The sequence below is a fragment of the Chiloscyllium punctatum genome, chromosome 40 (genome assembly GCF_047496795.1).
Source record: "Chiloscyllium punctatum isolate Juve2018m chromosome 40, sChiPun1.3, whole genome shotgun sequence".
NCBI classification, from domain to species: domain Eukaryota; kingdom Metazoa; phylum Chordata; class Chondrichthyes; order Orectolobiformes; family Hemiscylliidae; genus Chiloscyllium; species Chiloscyllium punctatum.
Window position 1 is genome coordinate 67,513,210 of NC_092778.1, and position 20,060 is coordinate 67,533,269.

Genomic DNA, 20,060 nt, shown 5'->3' on the forward strand with positions numbered 1-20,060 from the left:
GAAAGAACTCATAAGCCAGCAGATTTTGGAAAAAATGCAGGATGTAGCAGGGTGACTTCAAACTTTCCCAATATTGACTGGAACCTCCTTAGTGCAGATGGTTTGGATGGGGCTGTTTTTGCCAGGTGTGTTTAGGAGGGTTTCCTTACTCAGTATGTAGACTGACCAACGAGGGGAGAGGCCATTTTGAATTTGGTGCTCAGCAATGAGCCAGGACAGGTGTCAGATCTCGCTGTGGGAGAGCACGTTGGTGACAGTGATCACAACTGTCTCACATTTACCATAGCCTTGGAGAGGGAAAGGAGCAATTACCAAAGGAAGATATTTAATTGGGGAAAAGGAAATTATGACGCTATCAGACAGGAGTTGGGAAGTACAGACTGGGAGCAATTGTTCCACAAAGGGCACAGCAGACATGTGGAGACTGTTTAAGGAGCTGCTGTTGCGAGTGATGCACAAATTTGCTCCTCTGAGACAGGCAAGGAGGGGTAAGATTAAGGAGCCTTGGATGATGAGAACAGAGGAGCTTCTCATCAAAAGGAAGGCGGCAGCCTACATAAGATGGAGGAAGCAAGATCTAGCACAGCTTTAGAGGATTACAGGCTTGCTAGAAAGGAGCTCAGAAATGGACTGAGGAGGAAGGTATAGATGAGCCATCACAGGAAGGTTTATTTTGCAGAGAATGCATGGAATGCAATGCCAGCAGTGGTGGTGGAAGCAGAATCCTTAGGGACATTTATGCGACTGCTGGATGCACATGGATAGCAGTGAATTGAGGGTGCGATGGTTAGGTTATTTTATTTTAGATTAGGAATAATCCTCGGCACAACATCGTGGGCCGAAGGGCCTGCTCTGTGCTATACTTTTCTATGTCCTACGCTGTTTGTCATTTTTTATAAATGACCTGGATGAGGGCGTAGAAGGATGGGTTAGTAAACTTGCAGACACTAAGGTCAATGGAGTTGTGGACAGTGCTGAAGGATGTTGTAGGTTACAGAGGGACATAATAAGCTGCAGAGATGGGCTGAGGGGTGGAAAGTGGAGTTTAATATGGAAAGGTGAGAGGTGATTCACTTTGGAAGGAGTAACAGGAAAAAAAAAGTACTGGGCTAATAGTAAGATTCCTGGTAGCGTGGATGAGCAGAGAGATCCCTGTATCCAAGTACATAGATCCCTGAAAGTTGCCACCCAGGTTGATAGAGTTAAAGCAGCGTACGGTGTGTTAGCTTTGCTTAGTAGAGGGACACTCTCAGAACCATGAGGTCATGCTGCAGCTGTACAAAACTCTGGTGTGGCCGCACTTGGAGTATTGCGTACAGTTCTGGTCACTACATTATAGGAAGGACATGGAAGCTTTGGAAAGAGTTCAGAGATTTACTCAAATGTTGCCTGGTTTGGAGGCAAGGTCTTACAAGGAAAGGCTGAGAGACTCGCTGAGAAGCGACTTAATTGAGACATACAAGACAATAAGAGGGTTATATCGTGAGGACAGTAAGAGCCTTTTTCTGAGAATGATGATGGATAGCATGAGGGGGCGTAGCTTCAAATTGAGGAGTGATAGGCATAAGACAGATGTCAGAGGTAGTTTCTTTACACAGTAGTAGGGGCATGGAACCCACTGTCTGCAACAGTAGTAGACTCGCCAACTTTATGGGCATTTAAATGGTCATTGGATAGGCATACCGACGAGAATGGAATAGTGTAGGATAGATGGATTTCAGATTATTTTCACAGGGTGGTGAAACATCGACGACTGAAGGGCCTATACTGAGCTGTAATGTTGTAAGTTTTAAAATTACAGTTAAAACATTAACTGAGCCATGTCAATTTCAAGTTTTAGAACACTAAATTAGTTAATATATTACTGCAACATTTAATGTTATTCAAGAGACGAGGTAAATGGACTTCAGTAAGCTGCACACCCAGGTAATAAATGAAAAGTTCCTGCACAGGCTGTACACAAGCGTTTTAAAATATCACTTGCATGGAGCCATGCAAAAATATTTAATAGGACATGAACTTAAACAAATCAGCTACGTACTACAAACAAAGAAAGGGTAAACGGAAAGCAAGGTGGCACAAGTGCCCAGTGGTGAATAAATTATGCAAGTTTTAAAAAGCAAAATAAAGTGCTTACAAATTCATTACTATTTCACCCTGATATAAATAATAGCAAATCAGGTTCAAGACAATGGTCTGTGAAAAGCAATATACAAATGGTTAACTTTTGGTCCTAATTTAATATATACTCTCAGAAAAATAGCATGCTTCAACTGCTAACTGCACATTTATGACTGGTATCAAAAGACATTTTCTTTCAAGTTTTACTGGAGATTGGTCAAATCAAAGTGCCAAACAAGTTGTATAACTTATAATTTTAGTATCTTCCTTACTTTAGGCTCTGAGATTTCATTTCCTTTAGAGTTGGTGTAATCTCCTGCAGCATTTCGACATGTTCCTGACTTCTGAGCTGTCCCATAGCCTGCACTATTGTGAACAGCACAGTTTGGATGTTATCCTGCCAAGACTTGTATTCAGCTAAAAACTGACGCACACTGTCCTCATAGGGAACATCTTCATTGTCTCCTAGAGCTGCTTCTTCATCCTTTTAATAGGTGCCAAAAAATGAGAAAACATTATTTTCTTTTCATGAGAGAGGGTTTCCCCACGTTAAATATATTTGCCGCCAGTTCCATTTATTTTTGCAACAGAAAACATTTTACCAAATGATTGCAATGACTGATCACTTCAGAAAACTACTGTGCTTAGATACTGAAGTTCCAAAAAAGAATCCAGCAATGGATACTGAATGTACAGAAAGTTATTTTAAAAAGACAGAAAACCAAGAGAGAGATGGCCACAGTTAGTTTGCATGCAGTGGGCATCCAAGGTGAAAGCACTTTCAAATCAGGACAAAATGAACTAAATTCTCCTTTCTATATGAGCCAAAAGTCTAGAATGTGGAATTAGCTTTAGTAACACTTAGTCCAGTTCATGGAGAGAAGAACCCATTAACACAAAACTGTCAGTGTTCTTTGCAGATGCAATTAGAATGACTGTTAGGGACAATGTGGTCTTGGCTGACATCAAGGTATGAATTTACAGAGAGTGACAAATTCTACTTTTCTGTCATGTAAACTATGATATACGGATTACTGAACCATTCGCTAGTTCAGCTGTTAACAGGACATTTGTATCGCTGCAATTTTGAACATTTGCAACACAGACTCTTAGGCTACAATTGACCAAGTTAGTTTGACAAGGAAGTTATCTAAGTCTCTGGTTCTTCTGCCCAAGTTTCTTCAGAGACATTTTGATTAATATTTTTAAAACTTCTTTGGAACAATCTCACTTTCTACTCAGTTCAGTATGAAGCCAGAGTCACGTTCCACAAGCTTAAGCCTAACGCTGACCTTGATCAGGTCATTTCTCTGCATTTAAAACATTCCAAAACTGCCTTTTGGAATTTGCTAGAAACCTAACTGCTTAATCTGGATTTATTTATTTATATACAAAATGTGAGTGAGAATGCAAAGTGTGAACATTTTGGTCACTGTGTGTAAACTAAATCTGAAAACCAGCTGTTATCACTGTCACAATCCCAAAACAGTCTCAGAATTAAAACCTTAATCAAATTAAATATAAATACAGCAAAGTACACAGGTTAAACATCATTAGCAATAATTTAGATCAGAAATTTGCTCTACAGAAAAGACAAAAACTTCAATTACTACTACAAATTCACATGCAATGTTTAAATAATAAAAGATTAACTTTCACTTAGTGCATCTGAGAACATATGCAAAAGCTGTCTTGAGGAGGAAACAAATTCAGACTATTTCCAAATGTGATCTTACATATAATTATGAGTTAAGGTCGAGGTGTTTGGAAGACAGTTAAAAGTTTAAATGACCAGTTTAATTTTTGTATATTACCAAACATTAAAGGACTGGATGTAATGCATGGAAGAGACTGCAATTAGGCCCACTTAACTGAGACAGGTCTTGTGTCAGCTTCCACTGAGGAGAGGATGCAGTCAGGCTCATTAATGATCCACTGATATGCATAGGAGGCCACCACAATGTATTGGTAACTCAGATGGTTAAAAGGAGGGCACACAGGTCTCAGCCTAGTGTGTGAAAGTGGGGCTAGTGTAAGAACTATTGCATTTTTAGTTCAGACTCAATGGACTGAAGGGTATGTTCTGTACTGTATAAACTGAGTCTCAGAAGGTAGCCCAGCAAAACCTGTTGGGGGTGGGAACCTCACCATCAGGGACTCTATAGCCGATTGGGGAACAAGGGATTAGGCAGGAGGATGGTCACTGACAGCCATCCTTGCCTTGCCATCTCTGCTGCACCTATCCCACCATCACTCAGCTGTGCTTAGGGCCTTTCCATGATTGGCTAAGAGCAGTGCTGCCAGCAACCTACACTCTTATTGGTGGCACTGAAGAGCTGCTGACTGGCTACATTTTGGACACTTGTAGGGAAGGCTTGAAGGTTAAGTGCCTGGTAGGCACACTGCTTTCATTGAGTCTCCCCCAAGCAAGCAGATGTACCTTCCCCATTAATTCTTCAAGAGATGAGAACCTGGTCAGCCCGACTGAACTCTGGTCTAATTTCATGTGCATGTTCTGCCTCTCATTTGGGCAAACAGCTGTTTACTCATTTACACATGCAGAAACCTCAACTCGTTTGTGAGTAGATCCAACATCCCTCCTGGAAAGGTGGATGGTTTGGTCACTTGAAATAGAGGCTCATGACCAACTGGAACCAATCAGCTCCAGGAAACAGTCTACAGAGTGAACAGCAAGGTTGATCAAGTGATTCACATCACCATCTTTCTAAACTGTCAAAGTTAAGGAAATACAGTAGCCCCCCTGTACACACGGAAGGCTGAAACTGTGGATAGGAACGATCCCATTCATTTAAATGGGAAACATGTCTTCCCGGCAGCCTCCTGATCCCTGGCTCTGGAAGATTCCCTATATGTTTGGACTACAGTAAACCACAGGTGAGTGAAACGGTGGTATCTGGACCCACAGATTGGGGGGAGGGTCGCCTTGTGGCATCAAACTGTCAAATTATGCAGTAAAGTGATTTAGCCAACCATTCTGGCTGTCTCATGTTCTGGTCCTCCACTTCTAAAGGAAGCTTGAAACCAACATTCCAAACAAAATAGTATTGTCAACATTTACAATACTCAACTTGGAAGAGGTTGCTGCAACCATATACTACTTTCTCACATCTTTCATTGTAATATTTTGTTTTCCATTAACCTACAGAATCAATAGACGACCTCTGAATATTTGTGAATAGAAAGCAAAATACATTCTTAATTTTAACTCTCGATAGACTGTCTGGGAAACCTGACAGTTTAAATGGATTTGGAGACAACAAGTAAAATAGTCAGTAGACCACAAAAGCAGAAATAAAGTCTGAAAGCCATATCAGCCAATCCCCCCAAAAAACTAATGAAGGCATTACCTTTGCCATTGCTTTAAGTAGGTGTTTAACATCTGCCAAAAGTTTGTTATGGCCAGTAAGAACAGTTTTAATATTATCCACCAGCGTCTGTATTGTTTCACAAACTGCTTCAATCTGTTGTTCCTTCTCGGACTGCACTGCTCTCTGAGTTGACATATCTTGAGTCAGTTGTTTGTGAGCAGAAGAAAGCCATTCAGAACTTCCTATGGGATGTTCAAGACTGGTAGCCTGAAATAAATAGAAAACATCACACTTGATTGAAACTGCTTTGGGCATTTGATTGCGATAATGAGAATCTCATTTCTATTTGTGCGTGAGGCTACATTTCCAGAATCAGCTGCTGCAGTTAATCAGTGCAACAAAATTTTAAACTCAGTCCCCAGATCCTCATAGTCTATCAGTCATTCCTGACAGCATTGGTAGATTACACCATGTTGCTTCAATCCTAGCTCCAGAAAAATTCCTGTCTGCTTGTTTCATTAAGTAGAGATAAACAAAGAGATGGACTTGTTGGGCTGAAGGGATATACAACAGAGAAACAGAGAAACATGAAACTTATATCTGACTCAGTTCGTAAATTTGTATCTATTGGCAACATTAATGCTCCCAGGAACAGATCACTGGCTGTCAAATTTCAGCTCCCAATGTCTAGGAACCTCAGCCCATGATCCATTGATTAGATCAGTTGGAATGCTATTGGGCAAGGTGTGGAAGGTGTTATTCTCATATCACTGTATTATGCCAGTGTAAATCCTAAATCGCATTATTGGTAAGAATGAAAGATTTGGAATATAGGCAGTTGAATAAGCATAGATTTAAAAGATTTGTCGCTTAAGTTCAGGTTTATTTCCAGACGCTTCGTTACCTTAGTAGGTTAACATCTTCAGTAGGCCTCAGGCAAGGCAATGCTGAAAATTCCTGCGTTCTATGTATATGTTTGGGTTTCTTTGGGTTGTGATGTCATTTCCTGTGGTGATGTTATTTCCTGTGGTGAAGTCACTTCCTATTCCTTTTCTCAGGGGGTGGTAGATGGGGGTCATTCTCCCCTACATCAAAGACATCTCAGAAATGACTGCCAGACTACTCAGACCCCTTGGCATCATGGTAGCCCACAAACCCACCAACACACTAAAACAGCAGCTAATGAACTTGAAAGACCCTATACAAATGAGCAAAACTAATGTCATTTACAAAATACCGTGCAAGGACTGTAACAAACACTGCATTGGACAAACAGGCAAAAAACTAGCCACCAGGATACATGAACACCAGCTAGCCACAAAAAGACATAACCCGCTCTCACTAGTATCCTCACATACAGATGAGGAAGGACACCACTTCAACTGGGACAACACATCCATCCTATGACAAGCCAAACAAAGACATGCATGAGAATTCTTAGAAGCATGGCATTCCAACTGGAATGCTATCAACAAACACATCGGGTTAGACCCCATCTACCACCCCCTGAGAAAAGGGGCAGGAAGTGACTTCACCACAGGAAATGACATCACCAACCCAAAGAAACCCAAACATATAAATAGAAAGCAGGAATTTTCAGCATGCCTCGCCTGAGGCCCACTGAAGATGTTACCTAGTAGGGTGACAAAATGTCTGGAAATGAACTTTCCAGCTCAGCAAGCAAACCTACATCCAATAGATGTAAAACTCAGGTTCAATCCACAAGTCATATGCTTATAAATTAGTGTAGCCCAAAGGCAAAAAGGTTTGTGCAACTCCCTTCTAGATGACAAGATGAATAAATACCAAGCTGTGCTAACTCCAAAGTTTAGATTAAGTCAAGTATCCTTTCTCTCTTTCCCATTCATAGTATTAGAATCTGTTGAGACAGGGAACAAGTAGTGGAATAGATTGCCAACTAACCCACTTCCTACTTTCAGGATACAGGCAAAAAGCTGCAATTCAGACTGACAGATGATGAAAAGTGGGGCAGCATGGTGGCTCAGTGGTTAGCACTGCAGTCTCATAGCGCTAGGGACCCCAGGTTCAATTCCAACCTCAGGCGACTGTCTCTGTGTGGAGTTTGCACATTCTCCCTGTGTCTGCGTAGGTTTTGTCCAGGTACTCCAGTTTCCTCCCACAGTCCAAAGATGTGCAGGTCAGGTGGATTGTTGATGCTAAATTGCCCATAGTGTTAGGTGCATTAGTCAGAGAGAAATGGGTTTGGTGGGTTACTCTTCGGAGGGTCAGTGTGGACTGGTAGGGCCGAAAGGCCTGTTTCCACACTGTAGGGAATCTAATCTAATGCAAAGCATCTGTGCTTGTGCTGTTCTTATTCGCAATATACAGAATGATTTAGACTTTGGAATCCAAAACACAATTTGTAAACAAAAACCAAAAAGAACTGTGGATGTTGTAAATCAGGAACAAAAACAGAAATTGCTGAAAAAGCTCAGCAGATCTGGCAGCATCTGTGAAGAGAAATCAGTGTTAACGCCTTGAGTCCAGTGACCCTTCATCAGAACTGACAGTAGCTGGGAAAGTGTTGGTTTATATGCAGAAGGTAGGTTGGGGTGGTAAGGAGTAAATGATAGGTAGGGATAGAGCTCAAAGACAAAGAACAGTTGGACAGACAAAGAAGTGGATAGTGATCTGACTAGGGGGGTGAATAGATGTTAAATGGGGATTGTTAGTGGCTGCCAATGGGTAGTGTATAATGGCAGACGATGATCACAAGGCCTGGTGTGTGGGGGTAGAGGGCTAGGGTCATGGAGGAGATTGGGCTGTAAAGTTACTGAACTAGATATCAAGTCTGGAGGACTGGAGGGTCCCCAAGCAGAAAATAAGGTGCTGTTCACCCAGATTGTACTGAACCTCACTGGAGCAAGGCAACAAGCTTGAGACAGAGATGTTGGCCAGGGAACAGGATGGGGTGTTAAAGTGGCAGGCAACTGGAAGCTCAGGGTCTTTTTTGTGGGAAGAACATAGATGTTCTGTTATGCGGTCACCCACTTAGTCTCCTCAGCGTAGAGGAGACCACATTGTGAGCGGCGAATACAGTAGACGAGATTGCATGGTGCATGTAAGGTGCTGTTTCACCTCGAAGGGGTGTTTGGGCCCTTGGATATGAGGTGGGAGGAGGTAAATGTACAGGTGTTACACTTTTGGCGATTGTAAAGGAAGGTACCGTGGGGCTGTGGGGGTTGTTGGGAGTGAAGGAGGAATGGACCAGTGTGGCCTAGAGGGAATACTCCCTATGGAAGGTGGACAAGGGAGGGGAGGGAAATGTGTGTCTGATAGTGGCATCTCGCTGGAGATGACTGAAATGGCGGTTAATGATCTTTTGAATGCGGATGCTGTTGAGACGGTAGGTAAGGACCGGGGAACCCTACCACTGCTGTGGGAGGGAATGAAGGCAGAAGTGCGGGAATTGGATCAGACCCAGTCAAGGTCCCTGTCATCAACAGTGCTGGAAAATCCTTGGTTGAGGAAGGAGGTAGACATTTTGGAGGCCCCCTTGTCAAAGTTGACATCATCATTAGAAAATATACAACAGAGATAGTGGGACTGGGAAAATGGAATGGAGTCTTTACAGGATGCGAGGATGTATATTCTAGGTGACTGTGGGAGTTGGTGGGTTTATAATGGACATTAGTAGCCAATCTATCCCCAGAAATAGAACACTATTTCTAAATTAGCAGACAACTTCTGATTCAGGGTACAACCACTGTGAGGTGCTATGATTGAAATGCTCTGCACTGGGACAGCTAAGAGTGGAATTGTACATGGAGTCCAGCAAAGCAGCACCATGAGAAGTGTGGGAGAGAATGCTGCTGTTGTTCAAGGGCTTTGCAGAGGCAAAGTGAGAGTGACAGTCAGTGTTGACAGAAATACTTCAAAACCTCTCTTGTTACTGCACGACATTAGCACAAAAATCCTGAGTCTGTGTTCCTTCTCGAGAGCGCTTTAGGGAATATTTCCAGGATACCTGCACCGATCAACTCTACCTCCCCTTGGCCCAACATTTCAACTCCCCCTCACGGTCTGCCGAGGACAGGTCCTGGGCCTCCTCCACCGCCGCTCCTTCACCACCCGATGCCTGGAGGAGGAACACCTCATCTTCTGCCTCGGAACACTTCAACCCCAGGGCATCAATGTGGACTTCACCGGTTTCCTCATTTCTCCTCCCCCCACCTTTGCCCAGTTCCAACCTTCCAGCTCAGCACTGTCCTCGTTTCCTGTCCTACCTGCCAATCTTCCTTCCCACCTATCCACTCCACCTTCATCCCCACCCCCAACCCCCTATTGTACTCTTTGCTACCTTCTCCCCAGCCCCACCCCCCTCCCATTTATCTCTCCACCCTGGAGGCTCCCTGCCTTCATTCCCGATTAAGGGCTTTTGCCTGAAATGTCGATTTTCCTGTTCCTCGGATGCTGCCTGACCTGCTGTGCTTTCCCTGCACCACTCTAATCTAGACTCTGATCCAGAGTATCTGCAGTCCTCATTTTTGCCTTGGTCACAAAGCAGCCATACAAATTCTCAGTTGTGCTAATAAGCAATAAGTAGAGGCAGGTAAGAGAAAACAAAAGTATCATCTGGTTATGCTTCATGTGCTGTTCAAGATATGGTAGCAATTGGTTGAAAAATGGCAGATCAGGAACTCTTGCTCTCTGTCAAATATTGGTGGGTAGAGGAATGGAAAGGTCATTCCAATAGTTGGGAAACAGAGGGAAGTCAAAGAATAAAGCAAAGAGATATATCATGTCAAATAACTCAAGTTACAACAAATTCTTTAAAATTATTTTATGATAAGTTGTGACATTTGAGAGCTTCATAATTAAATATTTCATATTAGCAGCATACTTTATCATCTAAATTCTAATATATGTGCCTCAAAAGCATCTAAGATGTGTCAAGACTCATGAATATAACCAACCAGCAGCTTCAGAAAGTTTCCAGTCGAGTGGCTTTCCTTAACGGGGCTCTGTACATGACCACCTTTCAACAAACTTTATTCAGTAAAGTTGACCATTTGCAAAGATGCAGAGTTATACCCTACAGAGTTACTGGAACAAAAAATTATTTTCAACTCACCAAGCGCTTAAGCAGGCGGAGTTCAAGATCAGAGACTGAACTGCTAAATTGTGATGCAAACGAACACATCTGTTGGCACCGTTTAATTAAGTCAAATAACGCTGCATCCAAACTCAAGGCTTCTGGGGTCCTGGTTCGCAAACTTTCAAAGTGAAGTATTGTGCTACAGAGGAAAGTTACCTGAAGAAATGGAAAACATTGTTAACGATGCTGAAGAAGAAATCCTTGATTCTTTTAAGCATTAACTTCTTTTAAACAAAAGTTCACTTTGGGGAAGCTACATCACAGGCTCGGGTTGTTAAATGGCAAGTAACATTCAAGCCACACAAGTGCTGAATATTGCCAGACAAAGCGCATTTAACCATCTTCTACTGAAGTCCTCTTGGAGGTTACAAGTGACCAGAAATTGAACTGTACCAGCGACATAAATACTGTGGCTACTAAAACAGGTCAGGGGCTAGGAATCCTACCGTGAGTAACTTACCTCCCAACTCCCTAAAGCCCACCCAGCAAGGCACAAGACAGGAGTGTGATGCAGTCTGGATGGGTGCAGTTCCAACACCGAATGAGCACACTTAATTAGCACCCCATTTAACACCTTCACCATTGATTCACTCTACCACACAGTGACAGCTGTGTGTAGTAACTACCAGATGCTATGCAGCAACTCATCAGGACTCCCTCAACAGCACCTTCCAAACTATTAAATTCTACCACCCAAAAGGACAAAGATAGCACATGTACAAGATGCTCCGCTTCCAGCCAAAGCCATCTGGAGTTGGAACTATATCTCTGTCCAATCAGTGTCATTAGGTCAACATCCTGGAATTATGTCCTAAAGAGCTCTGTGGGTGCATTTACACTGCCTGGACTGCAGTGACTCAAGGTGCTGCTTCACCATCACTTTTTTGATAACAATTAGGGATGGATAATAAATCGCTCAAACAAATATTGGCTTTGAATTTTTCTGAAGATCTGTCAAAAGATACATGGAGCTGAAAGTGGGGAAAGAAAGCAACATCTGAGAAGCATGGCCCCTTATAGCATAGGAACACCTAAGCAGCAATGCTGATGGAAATCACTCCACATATTCAAAAACCATCTTAGCATCAGTCAAAATGTGGTTTTAGGTTTCATAAAGATCAATGCGACACATACTTGATTTGCTCGTTGACTTTCCTTCATGACCATATTCCTCCTTTCAGTGATAGTGGCCTCAAAATCTTGTAGAATAGGAGCCAAAGCAGGATTCGCTCCTCCAGCCCATTTCAAACGCTGCTCAATACTAGCTTCTAAAGCTGCCAGCTTTTCCTGTGGGGTTCAAAATTTGTTAAATAAAATGATTAGGTGATAAACTTTAAGTTTTTTTTATATGAACACATTTCTAGGAAGTTAAAAAAGTATGACATAAAATGGCAAATATTTCATCATTAAAATTTAACATAAAAGAACACAAATGAATTTAAATTTCTATAACGAGGCAACAGCACAAAGTCTCTAGTCCTGGTTATCATTTGGCCTGGCAAGCTTTTACCCATGGCCACTCACTCGAGAAATTCTATCTTGAAGTGACAAGATCCCCATGTCATTGTAAAAGGTGTCTTTTGCATTCCAATGACAGCAGCTTTGTAATCCACTGTGATTTTGGGTGTGACAAATTCATGGAATTTATAAAGACCAGATTTTCAACAATGTGCTTGAGTTATGTATTCTAAATTGTAAATAGATTTGCAATTATGTCAATCTGTGTGTAACAAAAGCTCAACAATGGCCAACAATGCTGAAGGCTCACTATTGGCCTGCACATACAAGTTAACATCTCCAGCCACCTCAGATAAACCATCAAAATATGGGGATAATGGTTACTTTATCCAGTTGTCAGCTTTGACTGACAGCACCAGTCACACTAGAGAAAGGTCTCCTGCCCATGTTGCACAAAGCTAGTCATTTACCTGTACGGTAGCAACAGAAACCTCCAGCTGACTAAGTGCATGCAGCTTCTTTTTCATATTGGATAGAATGCCTGAGCGAGGTGGAGGTGTAACAGTGGAAATAGGCTGGGTTCTATTGATGAGAATATCTTCATGCTGCCACTGTTAGGAATGAATGGAATATAGTCAACACAGATCAATTACACATGATATGAATTCAAAATATATACAGAGAATATTGCTGTTAATGAGTCTGCATCTTCAAGCAAGATGTGCAATTGTATGGAAAAATTTCTAATGCTGAGTACTTAACAGTGATCTTACAACAAAGGTTATGTTAAGTAAGACAGCAAGAAGAGTGAGGTTTTTAAAAATTATTTCTAAATGCATAAATATCAAATAAGTTCAATCTTAAACAGAAACTGTAGCTCCAATCTCGACACCTCTCAAAAAGAGTCTACCTCACTGTTTGCCCACTGCAATGATTTACAGGGAACTGCCCATACACGTTGGATCAAATTTCAAGCTAGTTTGAAGAATAAATAGAGAGCTGCCTAACATCAGAAATGGGAATGTAAATCTTTTACATTCAGTGAAGTTTCAGAGGGTCAGATTGTTCTGTTGCAGTAGAGGAATACTCTTCATATCTGGTGTTTATGGAGTGAGGGGGAGGGGGAGGGGACATAGTTCAAACAAAGGGTATTCTGTACATTTTACTTTGCCTTTAAACAGAATGAGAGTAAAAACATAAAGCAAGAGCTTACCTGAAACATTGCAATCTGTATCTGCACCCTCTGAAAACTGGTCTTACATGATGCAATGTTAGTCTCTAACCTGCGAACCAGGTCATGCTTTTTCCAGGCAGTGTCATATGAGCTGGCCAGAACAGTGGCTCTGTTCATAACTAATTGCGAAAATCTGCCAACCTGAATATTGTGTTCCACTGCTTTCTTACAAAGGTCATCCACAGAGACCTTACTTTCAGCACCAAAGTCTTTGGCTTCTACCTGTGCAATAATGTCCACACCAAGAGCACTTATGTAACTGCAAAGAGTTAAGCCAAGGGCTTGGGTTGGCAGGCCGATCAAAAGCTGCCTTACAAAGTCTGCTGTAAAAGCCTTTATTGGCTTGGCCATTTGATCTTCACTGAAGCAGGAACTTCTGTACATGGATTTTACATTAACCATTGGTACAGGACCATTCAATGAACTGGGATCATCGAGAGAAATAGCCCCTGGAGAATAAAATACAGTGTGCACATTACAAATGTGACATATAAGAGCCAAATACAGAGACACACTTCAGGGCAAGCCTTTAAATTAAAACTAAAGGGATTCAAATTAATTCGTCAAACATAAAAAGAAATGAGAATTCATAGCGACTCAAAATAAACGATTTGTTAAACATTTTAGGTGCCACATGCGAGGCTGCTACATAAGACAGAGCCCACAGTGCTAGGCTGACCGACAGAAATCAGGGTAGAGAAAGAGAGCAAGAGAGCGAGAGATCTTTTTCAGGATGGCAGCCAGTGATGAGTGGAGTTCCTCAGGGGTCTATGTTGGGACAATTTACGGTACACATTAACTGGAAGAAGGAACGGAGACTATTGTTGCTATGTTTGCAGATGATGCAGAGACAGGTGGAAGAACAGGTTGTGTTGAGGAAGTGGGGAGGCTGCAGAGGACCTTGGACAGGCCAGGAGAGTGGGCAAAGAAGTGGCAGATAGCATTTAATGTGGGAAAGCATGAGGGTCTGCACTTTGGTAGGAAGAGTAGTGGTATAAACTATTTTCTAAATGGGGAACAGGTTTCAGAATCTGAAGCACCAGGGGACTTGAGAATCCTAAACTTCAGGATTTCTTGAGGTTAACATGCCCATTCAGTTAGGAAGGCAAATGCAATGTTAGCATTCATTTCAGGAAGATTAGAATACAAGAGCAGAGATGTACTGCTGAGGCTTTTAAGACTCTTGTCAGTTTGCATTTGGAATACTGAGAGCAGTTTTGGCAATCCCAGGTACGAAGAGCTTGTCATATGAGGAACAGGTGACAACTCTGGGTCTGTACTCAATGGAGTTGTGAAGGATGAGGTGGATCCAATTCTAACTTAGAGAATACTGAGTGGAAATGATGCTTCCACTAGTAGGAGAGTAAGTAGGACCAGAGAGTACAACCTCAGAGAGAAAGGACAACCCTTTAGAACCAAAATTCAGCATGTCCATAAGAACCCTCACCAACTTCTACAGATGTACCATCGAAAGCATATTGTCCAGATGCAGAATGGTATAGTAACTGCTCTGCTCAGGGCCATAAGGAATTACAGAAGGTTTTGCACACAACCCCCATCATCATGGAAGCCAACCCTCTGTCTATTGACTCCATTTACACGTCTCATTGCCCAAGAAAGACCCCTCCCACCCTGGTAATGCTCTCTTTCAACCTCTTCCGTCAGGAAGGAGATACAGAAGCAGGAACACATACCAATAGTTTCAAGAACAGCTTTGTCCCTACCATCATTAGACTGATGAATGGACTCTGACTTCAAATAACATTAACCTTTATTTAATGCTGATCTTGTTTTGCCCACCTCCTGTGCAGTGTAACTTTGCATACCTCACTGTCTCAGCACCCTTTGATCTATATGTCCTTACTAACTATGACCTGCCTGTACAGCCTGCAAACATAGCTTTTCACTGTACTCAGGTGCATGTGACTACAGTGAATCAAATCAGATGAGGAGAAGCCTCTTCAGCAAGAGGGTGGGGAATCTGTGGAACTCATGGCTGCACAGATGCCTAGGGATTTAACACAGAGAACAGATAGGTTTTGATTGGGAAGGGGATCAAGGGTTACAGGGAGAAGGCAGAAGCATTGGGCTGAATGACATCATTCTGTTCCTATGTCTTAAGGTTTATTGCACCTTTGAAAACTGGCAGCAAATTCTAAGATGCTGGTGTACAAGACTGTTCAGCTGCAAACCTAACCTTAGAAGAATGGCAGGTGTAAAACAGAAGATGCATGGACACATCATTCAGATGGTACCTTTGGGGTACGTGAGTGAAGCAATAATGGTGTGTAATCTTTACTTAGACAAAGTCATTTCAATTAAGTTGAATGGAACATATACTTAATTCAATTTTGGCAATTCATGGTTAAACCTCAACTGTCACTTCAGTTATTTACATTAATCAGAAGATCATCCACTCATTCATTCATTAATTTCATTGCTGTAATAGAAACTGCAAATTATCACTATGGGAAGGAGATAAAAAACAATTTTATATAACTATGTTGTACAACAGAACTTAATACACGTCTGCATGAACTGTGGAGACAGCTGAGTGTGTTCAGACTTCAAAAGTGGACATCATCCTTATACATGTGTCAAAGTATCCTTTCACAACAGCAATAACAAACTTTTATATAATATGAATTATTTTAAAACAAACTTTCAAGTATTACCTGATAACGTATGAGCAAAAGTACCACAAAGTCGGAAGAATTCTTTTATAGTTTGTAGCCGTTTAAGGAAGAAGATCTCTTCCAACACTAGTCTGTGATTGTCATCATCAAAGAAATTGACCTGGGTACTGCGGGCCTCTCTGATAATGTCAATCTTCCGCCATGCCAATGGTACCTCCATCTTGTTCAACTATAGGGATAATTATTACACAATTGAAAATGAGAGATCAACACAAATAAAAACCAAAATACCTGCAGATGCTGTAAATCAGAAACAAAAACAGAAATTGCTGGAAAAGCCCAGCAGGTCTAACAGCATCTGTAAAGAGAAATCAGAGTTGACACCTTGGGTCCAATGACCCTTCCTCAGAAGCGTCCGTTCTGAGGAAAGGTCACTGGACCAGAAATGTTAACTCAGATTTCTCTTTACAGATACTGCTAGACCTGCTGAGCTTTTCCAGCAACTACTGTTTCTGTTAGATCAATATGTGTTGCTAAATTTATGTTATTGCTTTAATAGCCTGCGTTGTACATGAAGGAAATAATTCAGTATTTTAAATACTGTAATCAGGAACAAGGTGGTTTACAATAATACCAAATCATAACTTGATATATGCTTTCACAAAATCAGATAACACACAGTACACACAGTTAAAGATACAAGAAAAAAAGTTTCAATTCAACTACATTTTCAGTGTGTGAAAACTAAGCCACATCTACACAATATACACACAAGAATTTGGGGATTTGTAATATAACTATGCAAACATATTACCTTCTCAATTAATAAACCAAATGCAATTTCCACTTGAGCAAACATCCCATCAAAAGCTACAAGTAACATTTGCCCAGCTGACATTTTGGGTGTCTGTTCCACTGAAACATCCACGCTTCTTGGCTGAATCAATTCAGTATACTGGGCACGCAGCATCCTATAGGGACAAACATAGCAAATATAAAGGCTCTGCTCAAATAACTTGCATGCCTGCAGTCAAAAGTATGAACTTGGCTCAAAATTGCATCTTGTGTCAAAGGAGCTAACTTATATCCAACTCATGATATTAAATAAAATTTCTCTGGTACCTTCTGCCTTTCTATTGAAAAGGTTATCAGCCTTCAGGAACATGATTTTCTGTGTAATCTTGCACTAGAAGGTGCAATTATTAAAAAGAAATCTGAAAATGTGGTGCCCTCTGCAGGGACATTTGAGCACAGCAAGTGTGCATTGAATTTGACTGAAGTATCCTCACAACAGGCAATAGGATAGATGCCAACCTGAACCTCACTTATGTTTCCAAAGTTAACTCCGTTGTGAAGAGGAGTCAACCGAACTAAAACAGTAACTTTGCTCTGCTCTCCACGGAGGCTACTAGATCTGCTGAGTTTCTCCAGCACTTTGTTTTTAATTTTCAGCATCTGTACTACTTTGGTTTGTTTTGAGGCACCTCAATTTATATTCAGGGATAATTTAGCTGCTCATGCCAACAGAAAACTCACCACTTGATGCCCACCACATGCATTGCCACAAGACAAATTCCCCACCAGCTGTGGCAATTCAAAACCACTCCATGTATTCTCCAAGTTTTTACTACAGTTCAAGAAATTATTTAATCTCTAGCAACGTCAAATTAACCTGTATAAAGCACTCCCAATGTCACTGCCACTATAACTACATGTAATTATGTAGCATTGTTGCCTCAAGGCCTTTCGTAGTAGAATAAGCTGCAAAATAATTAGCATAAAGGATCATGTATCAGCTGCTTGTTCTTTAGCTCAAAGTATAACAGAATTAGGCTCTTGGCGAAGAAAAAAGTAACAGTAGCGTGATATACTGTTAAACATAGCTCACATTTTCTTCTGTTAAAAATAAAGCATCAGCATCACAAGGAATGCATTAAGCAATCATTCATTTACCTGGTAACATCAATATAATGGGCATTGGTTTCCTCCTCCATTCCCATTGCAGCATTTCTCAAATAAGCCTGCAGAGAATCGATCAGCATTTGCAAAGAAACACCATCAGTTGTCTGTTCAATAATATTATCCAGTTCATTAAGCATGTTTTGCAATGTATTTTCTCCTTTCATCATGCATCTAAGAGCTTCTGGAAAGATAATCTGTCTGAAGTTGGTGTTTAGTTCCTGTTGAAAATCATATCCAATTGTTAACAAAGGGTTAAGTTATTTGAATTAAGTCAGCAGATTATTGACACCTGAGAAACGTCCTTTAGTTGCACTAACCTGCAGAGAAGTGTATACTCCATTGGCCAAATACACAGCTTCTGATGCTTCTACTGGGTTTGGAATATCAAGATCCTGTGGAACCAGCTGGCATTGCTCAAGAAGTTGTACAAGACAGGTCACATTACCACTCATACTACACAGCTCCTCTAAAAACCAAGCACCATCTCTGGAAGTTAGATCAACAAGTTGCTCCCCTGCACTCGAAGCAGCTCCTTCCATCATGAGGTTGCGTCTGTAACATAATTGAAGAAAGAGTTAAGGATGGACACACATATCCTCAAGAATGTACTATGTGCACAAATTACTTACAACAGGCCAACCTTCCATTTTTACTTCAATTAGGATTTTTAATCTGCAGCAATGGGTTGTATTTCCAAAATGTCAAAAACATCAGATATTCAAACCTTCACTAGTTTTGTCTAAAAGCATTTTTCCACTAAAATGTGTTATGAACCCAACCCAACCCTTCAAAATATCCTTAAGCAGGTAGCCCAGATTGTAACTTTGCTATTTGTTTCGGTAAGTGTACAGTGGATATTCCCAGAGTAAATTAGCTGATTCGAATACCAAGTTTTAAAACAAACAGAATTTATTTTCAAAATTCTGGAATGAAACACAAAAGAACAGAAAACAGAATACCGGATAGCCTATACTAGCCGAAAACCCGACAGACTATCCCGCTTAATGATGCTGTTCTGAAAACTTGCAACAATCCCCATAAATAGACCACTAAGCACAAAGAGTGAATATGACACAAAAAGCTCACAGGTTACAAAGTCAGAAGGAGGGAGAGAACCAGCAGCCTTTCTTCACACACTGCTGCTGAATGGAATCAAAAACTCTAATCTAAACAAAGGCTAGTTATGTAGCTAGCGGGCACACCCCTTTGATTCAAGTTGAGAAAGTCTTACTGAAAAAGCACAGATCGGGCAGCATCAGAGGAGCAGGAGAATCAATGCCAATGTCATCTACTGTATCCGTTGCACCCAATGTGGTCTCCTCTACATCGGGGAGACAGGACACCTACTTGTAGATAGTTTCAGAAAACACCTCTGGGACAGCCACACCAACCAACCTCACTGCCCCATGGCTGGATACTTCAACTTCCCCTCTCACTCCGCCAAGCTCATGCAGGTCCTGGGCCTCCTCCATTGCCAAACCCGTACCACCCGACAACTGGAGGAAAAACACCTCATATTCCGCCTTGCAACCACACGGGATAAATGTGGATTTCTCCGGTTTCCTCATTTCCCATCCCCCCACTTATCCCAGTCCCAAGCCGCCAGCTCGGTACCGCCCTCATGACCCGTCCATCACCTTTCCCATCTATCAGCTCCATCCACCACTCCGACCTATCACCATCTACTAATTGCATTCTCAGCAACCTTACCCCCAGCTCCGACAACAAGCCCCACCCCCCCTCCCCTCCACCATTTATCTCTCAACTCCCCAGCCCATAAGCCTCATCCCTGATGAAGGGCTTCTGCCTGGAACATCGATCCTCCTGCTCCTCGGACGCTGTCTGACCTGCTGTGCTTTTCCAGCAACACACTCTCCACTCTGATCTCCAGTCCTCACTTTCTCCTTCTCCTCTTTGATTATACCAGTTTGTTTTTAAAGACATGAAAGCCTTAGACCAGAGGCATTATCTGTTAGAGCCCCAATAAACCTTTCAAACTCAACCTAGTTGGAGCCTGGCCAATTACCCCCTCTTTGGGAAAAAAAAACTCAAGGGCACAGTAACCTCGTAAAAAGACCAACATTGTGACAAATGTAGCGTTCAATGAAGTTGAATGAAGGCAATTAAAACAACCTGGAAACTCATCTTAAATTCCTTTAAAATAACAATTCTTAAAATAAGCTTTTATTTCTGTTGGTTAC

At 41.6% G+C, this 20,060-nt stretch overlaps 1 protein-coding gene across 3 annotated transcripts in view; it reads right to left on the bottom strand.

Moving 5' to 3' along the window:
* smg1 (SMG1 nonsense mediated mRNA decay associated PI3K related kinase) overlaps nt 1-20,060 on the bottom strand; it is a 173,947-nt gene that overhangs the window by 19,152 nt on the left and 134,735 nt on the right. For all 3 annotated transcript variants that reach the window (XM_072560185.1, XM_072560184.1, XM_072560186.1), the window contains exons 50-59: nt 18,177-18,411; nt 17,851-18,077; nt 16,712-16,868; nt 15,937-16,126; nt 13,241-13,710; nt 12,498-12,638; nt 11,704-11,856; nt 10,546-10,725; nt 5,490-5,717; nt 2,394-2,605 (exon numbers count right to left, since the gene is read on the bottom strand). In XM_072560185.1, coding sequence (XP_072416286.1) covers nt 2,394-2,605; nt 5,490-5,717; nt 10,546-10,725; nt 11,704-11,856; nt 12,498-12,638; nt 13,241-13,710; nt 15,937-16,126; nt 16,712-16,868; nt 17,851-18,077; nt 18,177-18,411 — 2,193 coding nt within the window. The remainder of the gene's footprint in view (nt 1-2,393; nt 2,606-5,489; nt 5,718-10,545; nt 10,726-11,703; nt 11,857-12,497; nt 12,639-13,240; nt 13,711-15,936; nt 16,127-16,711; nt 16,869-17,850; nt 18,078-18,176; nt 18,412-20,060) is intronic.